Below are 12,172 nucleotides of genomic sequence, written 5' to 3' on the forward strand. Positions count from 1 at the left end.
AAATTGTAACAGTTCCTGACAACAGTGTGATACTCACACAATGTGTGTTTTGGTGTCTTTGGAAAGAAGACCCTTTGGGCTTTACTATCCATCATCCAGAGTTGATAATGCTCAAAAAGATAAAAAGTTATAGACACTGAAGTGCCTTGAATTTTTTTTTTTAAATTTCATATACAAATACATGAAATCAGTCCTGGAGCAATCCAGAAAGGTAATGGGTTGAAAGTCAGGTCTCATGAGTTTATATTTCAAATCTGAAGAAGATACCATGAAAAATTTGATTCCTGCAACCATTTTTCTGAGACTATATCTATAAGCTTTCCATTGAAAAACAGCGATCTATTGTCGATGCTTGAGGCTTAGACCTTTAGAATGATATATTGTTTGTCAAGATTAATTTTGTCCCTTTTTATTTAATCTATTTGTAAACATTGACACGTGCAAACTAAGAGCGTTCAGAGTGCTGCCATCCAGATGTGGGTTAACAGGTTAAGTCAGTTCTTACCAGTTAAGAGTGTGTTTATACCTGTTTGAGTCTGCGTATCTCCTGCTCCAGTTCGTTCTCTTTCATGTGAGTGTTGTATTCCTGCAGGCCGGAGCTGGCCGATCGGCCTCTTCTCACTTCAGTCTCCAACTTAAACAGCTGCAGGTGTTCCAGCTGCTTTCTTAAGTCCTCTATCAACTACACACACAGAGAAGCCATTAACAGCCATGGCAGTGATGAACAACCATGTGACCGCACCTATAAAGACAAACAGAAGACGTCTCACCCCCTGAGTGCACTCCTTCTCTTTCTGGTTTGTGTGACGTTCATGGCTCAGTTTGTCGGCCATTTTCCTGCGAGATTCGATTTCTTCGTTCAGTCGATCTGTGACGTCGTCTACCTCATCCTGAAGTTTCCTCTTTTCCTGAAAGAAATTACTCCATCTTAGACATCGTTTGGACTTCTATTTTTTTATTATTAACAAGTGACTTTAACAATGAATCAAAATAATGTAAAAATAGGTTTGATGGTCATTAATTCTTCTTAATTCACTCAGCATTGGCAGATGTGACAAACAGGTCATGTTGGACTCTGTATGTGATCTACAGACGTGTATGAGACTCTGCGTGTGTTGGTACCTCCTCCAGTCTCTCGATGTTGGCTCTCAGACAGGGAACACATGACCTCAGCTCACTGTTCTCCTCATCCAACTGATGCAACCTGAACACACACGGGCACACAGACAAAAATGCACCATAATATTTTCTTTTGGGGCAGAGCGCACAATGAAAACATTCAAACACAATACTGGGTGAGAGAAAACAAAAGTCATGTTAACACAGCCAGATTATATTAAACGTCGAGCCAAGTAATCTCAGAGCTACTTCAAACCAAACCAATCAAATTGAATTTATGCTGTTTTCCACTAGATGGCAGATGGCAAACATCTTATCCTCACGCAGAAGAGTTGGACAAAATAACACAGAAACCATTAAAGCTGTCTTGAATTTGTTCAGCTGTAGGGTTATTTTAAGCATTATTTATATACTGTTTATCAACATTTTGAACTGGCTTTTATTTTTATATTTCCAGTTTGTTTTAGTAATGTTATAGTTTTTAAAAATATTTATATGTAGCTTTAATTTATTTTTATTTCAACTTTAATTTTAGTAATTTTATTACTTTAACTCACTTAGTTGCCAAAGCAACATTTCTAAATTTTTTAAGTTTAAAAAAAATATTTCAGCTTTGTGTAAATTAAAAACATGTTATTTATTATTATTATTATTTTACATTTTATTAGTTTTAGTTAACAATAACAACACTATAATCATCCTGGAATATATGAACAGTGAGAAACCGTGTTTGTTGCATGTGATGCATATGTCTTCATATTTCTCTACTATTATAAGACTCTGTACCTGAGCTAATGACTTTCTCAGGAGGACTGTTAATAAAATGACACCTCCCCAAATGTGCTTAACAGTATGTGGTGCAAGACTTAGGAAATACACAGCCGATAAACAGGCAAGTCTCTGAATTCATTTGATCTTGTAAATGTTTCACAATTTAAATATTGTTTTTTGCAATAAAACGGAATGTTGTGGTTGCAAATTGTGCAAAAAGTAACATGATATACCTGGATAATATAAATGAAGATTTATCCAAATTAAAAGAAAAAGATAATCTTGGAATCATCAGTTAAAATGGGTAAAAAAAAAAAAGCAGTGTTGGGTGTAACTAATTACTAAGTAATTAGTTACTGTAATTGAATTACTTTCCCCTTGAAAAAGTAAAGTAAGGGATTACTCTTATTTTTTCTGCAATTTAATTAGTTACTTCTTATGTAATTGAACTTAATACTGTGTATAGACTGTAGAACATTTATACACAATACAACAGTGGATTTAACATCAAAATTTAAAGTCTAACCTTAAAATGCATGCTTTTTATGTACCCTTCTCACTTTAAATACTTTGGTGAGTTAATAAGAATATTGGTAATACTTTAGTGTCCAATTCTCACTATTAACTAGTTGGCTATTAGCATGAATATTACTGGGATATTGGCTATTTATTATTACTTAAAAAGCACATATTAATGTCTTATTCTGCAAGACCTTATTCTAAATCCTTAATCCTACCCAATTCCTTCTTAAACTTAACAACTACTTTACTAAGTATTAATAAGCAGTAACTAGGAGTATATTGAGGCAAAAGTCAGTGTTAATAGTTAGTTAATAGTGAGCACTGGACTCTAATCTAAAGTGTGACCAGAATAATGGTTATTTGAAAGAATTAAAAGAACCGTTTCATGTTTATTCTTGTATCATTAACTTGACGAGGTTGATATAGGATTTAGAAAGTAATTAGTAATAAGTATTTAAATACTTTTTTGGAGAGAGTAATTTGTAGAGTAATTTAATTACACTGTTGAAGATGTAATTAGTAACTAGTAATTCATTACTTTTTTTATCTTACCCAACACTGCTCACCAGTAACGTTTTGCTATTCCTAATATAAAGCTGGTATTGCATATTAAAAACCTAGAAAATGTAATTTAATAAATATTTTTCAGGGACATATAAAAATGTAATTTTAATATTATAATATTATAAATTATTTATAATTTTTGTGGCAGGGAAAGTGCGAATCCAGCAGAAAAAAATCTGGTTGAACCCTGACAAGTCTGTTGCAATTTTGTCCAAACTAGATATAAATAAAACATGCAAAAAACATGTTGTTGGTTGCTCACAGCAAATTTTCTCAAAATCCCATTCTACATTAATCATTAAAGGTATCTTCGGTCCGCCCTCACCTGGCCTGGAGGTTCTCGATCTCCAGGTCTCTCTCTCGCTGGAGTTTGTTCAGAGCATTTCTGTGTTTACGTGTGTGCGCGAGTAAGTCGTCCTCCGCGCGCAGCTCCTGCTCCTTCAGCTGTTCCTCCAGAGCATTTGCGCGATGGACGAGAGTGAGGTTCTCCTGCCGCAGGCGTGCATGCTGCTCTTCGCTCTCCGACGAGTCCTTCTCCAGCTCGCACACGCGCTTCTCCAACAGCAACACCTGCAGGACAGACAGCCTTCATCCAAATCCCTCTCGCATTCACAAAACATCAGTTTTTCTATTATGTCCATGTCATGTTAATAATTTTGCATTTTTGACTGCACTGTTACAGTCGGATGAGAACAAAACTTTAACTGAACTGAGCTGCTTTATGAGTGAATAGCGTAATGTTAAAAAAAAATTGTTTTATTTGTTTTAAACTAAATATAGCTGTTGCAAATTTTGCTGATTTAAATGCCACAAAGGTAACATTATCTAGCTGGATAACAAATGAAAGTTTGTCAAAACTGAAAGAGTCTTGGAATCATCTGTTGAAATAGATCTAAATTAAACCAGTAACATATTCCAACAAAAGTATCGTTATTAATTTAAACTGTCATAATATCAAGCTGTTACTGCATACTAAAAACCTAGTTTTATTTTAATAAACATGTTACAAAAAGAATGCATAATTTTGATGCACAGAAACTGAGAATGTAGCAGAAAAAATGTAATGGATTTATTTTGCGACATCAACACTTATTTAACTGAACTTAATCAACATTAAACTGATTTGAGGTGAATAATGACACTATTGAGCTGCTTATAGCTGAACTGAACTTTTTTCATAATCAATCAACTTAACAGTTATTGAACTGAATTAAATCAACATTGAACTGACTTAAATTCAAATTCTGCTGTCATTATTGAACTTGTCTCATATTTGTAGCATCATTGATTGTGTTATTTTCCTGTTTATTACTGTGAAACTGCTTTGAAACGATCTGGTCTGTATAAAGAGATATATAAATAAAGTTGAAAAGATATTGTAGCATGGTAATATTAACATTTTAAATAACTTTTTGCCATTTGATGACAAAACTAGCAACCCAATCCACATCAAATGCATCATTTGAACCAGTTTGACAAAATTTCTATATTAGTTTCTGAACCTTGTCTGTGATGTCACGATCCGCAAGGTTCAAAATGTCTTGAGTCAGATCTCCCATGACATCCAGAGTGCCAGACTGCTGCAAGTGTCTGAAAAACACACAAACATTTCAACATGTTCCCTGCTGAACCATAAACCAGCATGAATTTCCATGCTGGTCCAGCCTGTTTTTTATTCTTGCTGGTGGACCAGCAAACTTAAACATAGTCGACCAAGAACACTGCAAAAAATGATGTTCCTCCTCAGTATTTTCTCGTTTTCTAAACATTCTTGACTGAAGATACATTTACTTGCAATATTTGCAAGATATTAAGTCTTATTAATTTTGCAAGCAAAATTACTTAAGATGCAAGTCTTGTTTTCTGAAAAATTTAAGTGAGCAGAAAAAGCATCCAAAATGACACGAAACATCACAAAAGACTTCCATTGTCATTTTGTCCTTAAAACTATTTGGTGCATTGAGAGGGAGGATCTCACCTTGCTGCTTTCTTACTGGACAGCCTCTTGCTGGAACTATAAAAAAAAGAGAAAAAACAGGAAACGAGTCAGGAAGAGAGAGCGGGAAAAGAGGAAAAACTCTCGTTCCATCCGTGACCTGTGAACCGCAGGTCAAAAAAACACTCAGCGAAGCGCTAAAGTTGAAGGCTGAATCAATGCTCTTCTTTCAATGGTAATGACCTCACAGCACACGGAAATAAACACACTGTATTTATGGAGGTGTAACATGGATGCGTGAAAAGAGATTCTGTTCTTGTTGCGCAAGTCTGAACCCAGAGAAATGGCTTTGTCTATTCTATTCAGAATCAAAAAACAGACCCTCATCAAATGTTCCCTACTGCCGCTTGAGACAAGCCAGGATTTTCCATGATCTTTTAAACAAAATAACATATTTTAATATGTTAACAATTTAAAGTTGGAGAAATTGTTTCCAAATTTAGGAAAAGGCTATTTTTCTTTCCTGATTTTGGAAAAACTGACCAATGCAACATAACATTTAATATTTTATGCAAACTCGGGTAGAATGCTAACACAATGTAATACAGTTCTTAAAGGTACAGTACAATGAAAACTCAAGTCATTCCAAACCCGTAGATTTTAACTTTATGACTTTTATGCTTTTATGCTACTAGACTTTATGACTTTTATGCTATATTCCAAGTCTTCTAAAGTCATACGATAGACCAAATAAGACCAAAACTTTACTGAAAAACAGCCCCATTCACCATAGCTCTCAAATCTCAATTGTGAAATCTATACATCCGTTGGTCAATGAATGCAGTCGTTCTATGGAAGAGAGCTCCCTGGACATGAAATATATGTTTTTTTGGTGTTGTACAGAAGAAGAAAGTCATATAGGTAAGCAAATGAAGACAGCATTGATATTTTTGAGTGAACTGTCTCTTTAAGAAACTTGTTAACCTGTGACTTCTAAGCTATCAACACTGTCTTGTATTTATATTATGTAGCCTGTATTATATTGGTAAAATTTATCTCAAAAGCACTTAAAGACTATTGTGCATGCATCAAATACACACACAACACACACCACACCACAGCATCAACAGCAGAGCATCTATGTTCACCACAAACTTCACCTACAGAATGTACAAACACGGAGCCTTCACACGAGTCATGCAACACTGTACGGATGCCTGCATGCTTATGAAGCACACACATGCAGACGGTGAGTGTGTGCGTGTACAGTGGTCAAACTCAACACACACATGGGGGAGGCGTGCACATGCTGCAGGCGTGTTACCTATTCATCTCTAGCAACTGCAGTCGCGTGGACAGATCCTCCAGACGACTGATCTGCTTATGACAGTGAGTGCAGAAAAACTCCAGCGCCTCCGACTGAAGGAGAGGAGAGGAGAGGAGAGGATACAATGGGGAAAATGAGGGGAAAAGAAAAGAGCAGAGGAAAAGACAAATGAGCAGAGGGAAGGAGTAGGATGAGTAGGCAAGAGGAGAAATTAAGAGAAATTGGTGAAGTAAGGGAGAAATGAGAAAAGAAGAAAAGATACAACAGGAGAAATCAGTAGGCGAGAGGAGAAATTAGAAATGGTTGGAGGAGAGGAGAAATTAATAGGAGAGGAGAAAAGAGCAGAGAAGAAATGAGCAGAGGAGAGGAGAAATAAGGAAAGAGGAGAAGATATGATAGTAGAAATGAGGAGATAAGAAATAAGGAAAGGAGAAATGAGACGGAGAACAGAAATCAGTAGAATAGAGGACAAACAAGGAGAAATGAGCAGAGGAGAGGAGAAATAAGGAGATAGAAGATACAACAGGAGAAATGAGGAGGAGAAAAAACAACAGTAGAAATGAGGAGAGGAGAAATGAGATACGGCGAAAAATGAGGAAATGAGGAGAGAGGATAAGAAACAACAGTAGAAATGAGGAGAGGAGAAATGAGCAGAAGAAGGAGAAATGAGAAATGAGCAGAGGAGAGAAGGCACGACAGGGTGAACGAGTGGGAGAGAGGAAAAAATTAGGAGAAATTAGTAGAGGGGGGGAGAAAAGAGTAGAGGAGAGGAGAGAGGAGAAATGAAGAGAGAACATATGACAGGAGGAAGGAGTAAAAGATAGATCAGTAGAAATGATCAGAGGAGTGTCGATATAAGCAGGGGAGTACAGAAATGAGGAGAGAAGATATAACAGGAGAAATAAGGAGAAAGGACAATATAAAATGAGACATTAGTAGAGGATAAATAAGGCAAAAGTAGCAGAGAAGAGGAGAAATGAGGAGAGAAATGAGCAGGGGTAGGAGAAGAAGAAATGAGGAGAGGACAGGAGAAATCAGGGGAGAGGAGAAGAAACGTTAGGAGAAATAGAATATAAATCAAGAGAAATGAGCAAAGAAGATATGATGGAAGAAATGAGGAGAAAGGTGAAGATGCAAGAGGAGACATTAGTAGAAGATAAGAAAAAATGAGCAGAGGAGAAATCAGAAGAGAGGAGAAGACGCGACGGGAGAAATAAATACAAAAATAAATCAGAAGAAATGAGTAGAGGAGAAATGAGGAGTGCGCGAGTGTTCAGTGATGAGCAGAGGGAGGGAGAGAACGAGGAACACTGAATTGAGAAAGTGAAGGACGGAGGAGGATCTACACAGAGGTGAGCACAACAGTGCAGGAGTAACGCAGCAGGAGCTGTGTGTGTGTTTATTTCAACAGGTTTGAGAGTGTGTTTCCATGCTCTCTTCTCTAGTGTCTAGGAGTGTGCTGGATCGCATACACCTGACATCACCAGCATTGCAGTTAAACAATAACCACAACAACTCGACCTTTACCCGCTGATCATAACACCTCACTAGAGAAATATTAGAGCAGTCAGCAGGACATCATGGCGGTTTACCTTTTAACACATACACACACTGCTCAGAGGGATCATAACATCTCAATCCATCTTACAGACACACACGTTCGGTTTTGTTTTGTTTTGTCTATCACACACATGGTTTGTAAATGAGACTGTTGTCTGTGGTCAGGAAGTCTCTCTACCATGTCTCATTATGCACATGACCTTCGATGCTGCGCTGACTCACTTTCTCTTTCTCACTGTGTGGAAACTAGAAATAGTGTATTTCTATTTGTGTCAAGCTGCAAATGCAGTACAGCCCAGATAAACATTTACAGTGCCTATGTTTATACTTTCCAAGTTTAAAGAATAATGGCACACTGTGTTCTATATTTGGAGTGTATAAGCTATACAATACTTAAGCAGTATGAAAACGTTTTTATCCGCTATTTGTAGGATATGTTTGTGTTTGTTGTGTGTTACCTAGGCGACAGCAGCATCAGTGGGCGGGGCAGTGGGCTGTCTGGGTGTGGCTCTGTAGTTCCCTCCCCCTCTGGCCCCACCCCTCCATCCTCCCGATTGGCCAGCAGCAGGTCTGAAGTGTTGTTACTCTCACCGAAATCCTCAAAGTGCTCCTCCTCTCCTCCAATCACGGCCACGAGGGTGTGGCCATTCAAATCAGAGCCCAATGTGAACCTATAACAGAAACACATGGAATATAATGAGTTATCTAGCCACTGATTGGGTTTATTAAATGCTGTTGAAAATACCAGGCTAATATAATCTTTTTTTTTTTTAGTATAGTTTCTATAATTGAAACAATGGTGAAAGTTTGTAGCAAATTAATACATTAAAATACATTTTTATTTTTGTGGCCATAAATCTAAAAATGAATCTCAAAAGTTTGGGATCTGTAGGATTTTAAAATGTTTTTAAAAGGTCTCTATGCTCACTAAGGCTGCATTTATTTGATCAAAAATACAGTAAAAACAATTATATTGTAGAATATTATTACTATTTAAAATAACTATTTTCTATTTTAATGCATTTTAATATTTAATTTATTCCTGTGATCAAAGCTGAATTTTCAGCATTATAACTCCAGTCTTGTCACATGATCCTTCAGAAATCATTTTAATATGCTGCTCAAGAAACATTTACTATTATTTTTTGTGGCCATAAATCTAAAAATGAATCTCAAAAGTTTGGGGTCTGTAGGATTTTAAAATGTTTTTAAAATTTATTTGATAAAAAATACAGTAAAAACAATTATATTGTAGAATATTATTACTATTTAAAATAACTATTTTCTATTTTAATGCATTTTAATATTTAATTTATTCCTGTGATCAAAGCTGAATTTTCAGCATTATAACTCCAGTCTTGTCACATGATCCTTCAGAAATCATTTTAATATGCTGCTCAAGAAACATTTACTATTATTTTCAGTACTGAAAACTGTTTAATATTTTTGTGGAAACAATTTTTCAGGTTTTTTTTTTTTTTTTTTGATGAACAAAGTTCAAAAGAACAGCATTTATTTGAAATAGAAATCTTTTGTAACATTACAAATGACTTTACTGTCACTTTTGATCAATTTAATGCATCCTTGCTGAATCAAAGTATTAATTGTCTCATTTTTTTGATCAAGTATATATTGTTTCATAATATTTATCACATCATATTTATAGTCTCTCTAATAGCTTTACAATTTCAACTGATTGATTGTTTGATCAAAGTCTGCTCTTTTTTTATTCTTACAATAAAAATACAGAACAAATTCCTTGAAAAACATTCTTATGTGTTTTTGTGTGAGGCAGAACTTGAACAGTTTGTCTTGAGGAAGATAATCTGATAATTCACTTTAATCTCCCAGCAGCCCTAAAAAACGTCTGAAGAATTCCAGTTAGATTAAACAAAGAACAGCACAAAACCTAAACAATCCACAGCACAATGCCAATGTTTTCAGAAGTGCTCATGAAGGTGAACAGACTCAGAGTAGGACAGTGACCATGAGCAGGTCACGTCAAAACTTAACATTAATGATGAAAAACATCACAAAAGTTCCAGTCTATTAACAGCTGATTGGATCACTGGTTTCCTGACAGACGGGCCAGTGCATGCGCTTGATTGGTGAACTCCGTGACCACGCTTTTAAAGTACTTTTAATGCATTACCGCTCAAAAGTTTAGGGTCAGAATTTTTGTTTTGTTCTTTTATTTAGCAAGGACACACTAAATTGATCAAAAGTGACGGTGAAGACATTTATGTTACAAAAGATTTCTATTTCAAATAAATGCTGTTGTTTTGAACTTTTTATACATCAAAAAATCATGAAAAATGCATCACAATTTCCACAAAAATACGAAACAGCTCAACTGTTTTCAGCATAACAATAATAATTTTCTTGAGCAGCAAATGATATTAGAATGATTTCTGAAGGATCATGTGACACTGAAGACTGAAAATCCAGCTTTGTCATTACAGAAATATATTCAAATACAAAAAAGTTATTTTAAATCATAATAATATTTCAAAATATTGCTGCATTTTACTGTGCTTATACCAAATAAATGTAGCCTTGGTGAGAATTCTTTCAAAAGCATTAACAAATTGTACCGATCACAAACTTTTGAACGGTGTAAAAGAAGGACAAACTAAGACCTAAGTATTTACATACACACAATAAAAAAAATATTTTTATATTTATATATTCGACATAACAAAAACACACAAAACCCTCAAATACTCACCCTCGTTTCACTATAACATTGCGGTTAGTCACACAAAGCACGCGTGAAGGTGGCGACCGCATCTTAAAGCGATTCGGCCATTCTTTTGCGATCCGGAGCAACTGGGCACACAGCGTGTCAATGCAAACCAAACTCCCACGACCGATAATAAACACTGCTTACCCAGAACGAACTAGCCTAAACTAGCTTTACATGCGGTAACATGTAGTTTAATCTGCCGGACATTCCTGCCAGACGTCTGTGACTCGGTAAATCTGAATCAATCTCCTGTGCAAGCAAAGTTACATATGCTTAAATCATACGGCTGGGTGGCGATGTGTGTGCGTCTTAATCTGATTTAGAGCTCAGTAACGGTGACCCAGTGTGTGTGCTAGCATGCTCTATAATCAGTTTAATCTCCGTATGCATGAACTTAAGTTGTCCAACTGACACTCAAAACACATATTGAACACAGAAACACGTTGCATTAATAAATGCAACAAAATTGACTAAATAAACCTTGTAAATTAGTTTAACTAAGACTAGTCTGAGGGATCTGAACAAACCCTTAATGCCAAGTACTGATATCTGAGACCAGAAGTCAAAGATCCAGAGAAAAATCTGCAAGTTATCATAAAATTAGAAGATGCATTTTCCGTAACTCAGAATGTGAGTCTCACGCAATAGCGAGACGGCGTGACCCTGACACAGCAGGAATGCTAAATCAAGAGAAACACACGAGGGCTGAGAGCCAGGATCTTTTACAATGACAGAAGATAGTAAAAGAGCGAGAGCGAAACGGACCCTAGAGAGTGAAAGATGGATAAACTCTTGGCCGCAGGAAGACAGAAAGAGCAAACTCCACACTTCCTGCAACTGGACGACAGGAAAATACAGACTGACACCGATAACACGGGAAACAGGAACACCTCGGTCAGCTGAGCTGATGTTAGCGGCTCTTGGGAAATGAGAAACTCTAGTCAGCAGATTGCATAAACACAAATAGACTTTCTTATGTACAACACCGCACAACAACACTGCACACTCACTGCACAAAATTTAGGACAAACGCAATCCAAAAAATTGATTTTGTGGAAGTTAGGAAGTTAAAGACCAGAAAGTGTTTTTTCCAGAGAACACTGAGTCCTAAGGTGATACATTGTATCAGTAAGTTGTTTTATTTTTAGAGATTATTGCTGATACATTCAAGGCTAATGAAACAACATGGTTTACAGGGTCAATGGTCACCATTAGACATCATCACATTTCTGCAGTGTTATTTTAGTATTTTTTTTTATATACTATTATAGTCTTTTTTTATTATTTTAAATTAGCTTTTGTTTTTTACTTTTATTTTAATTTTGTTGTGTGTGATTTTATTTTGGTATATGTTTGTAATATGAATTAGTTTTTTTCTATTTAGCTTTATTTTCAATCAAGTTTTAAATTTTAAAAGTTTTAGAACTTCTTCAACTTAAGATTATTTCTTAAACATTTCACCTTTTCATTTAAGCTTTTTGAAGGAGACATATTATGCCCCTTTTTACAATATATAATAAGTCTCTGGTGTCCCCAGAATGTGTCTGATGTTTCAGCTCAAAATACTCCACAAATAATTTATTATATCATTTTGAAAATGCCTATTTTGAGTGGAAGCAGAAACAGG

At 35.7% G+C, this 12,172-nt stretch overlaps 1 protein-coding gene across 3 annotated transcripts in view; it reads right to left on the minus strand.

Moving 5' to 3' along the window:
* Positions 1-12,172, minus strand: part of LOC107667206 (rab11 family-interacting protein 3-like) — a 31,651-nt gene that overhangs the window by 3,773 nt on the left and 15,706 nt on the right. For all 3 annotated transcript variants that reach the window (XR_001631766.1, XR_001631765.1, XM_016458819.1), the window contains exons 5-11: positions 8,258-8,470; positions 4,955-4,990; positions 4,479-4,566; positions 3,302-3,546; positions 1,123-1,204; positions 771-908; positions 527-682 (exon numbers count right to left, since the gene is read on the minus strand). Coding sequence is in view for 1 of the 3 variants with exons in the window: in XM_016458819.1 (XP_016314305.1) it covers positions 527-682; positions 771-908; positions 1,123-1,204; positions 3,302-3,546; positions 4,479-4,566; positions 4,955-4,990; positions 8,258-8,470 (958 nt within the window). In the remaining 2 variants the exon portion in view is untranslated. The remainder of the gene's footprint in view (positions 1-526; positions 683-770; positions 909-1,122; positions 1,205-3,301; positions 3,547-4,478; positions 4,567-4,954; positions 4,991-8,257; positions 8,471-12,172) is intronic.

The sequence above is a fragment of the Sinocyclocheilus anshuiensis genome, unplaced genomic scaffold (genome assembly GCF_001515605.1).
Source record: "Sinocyclocheilus anshuiensis isolate Anshui unplaced genomic scaffold, SAMN03320099.WGS_v1.1 scaffold415, whole genome shotgun sequence".
Taxonomy (NCBI): Eukaryota; Metazoa; Chordata; class Actinopteri; order Cypriniformes; family Cyprinidae; genus Sinocyclocheilus; species Sinocyclocheilus anshuiensis.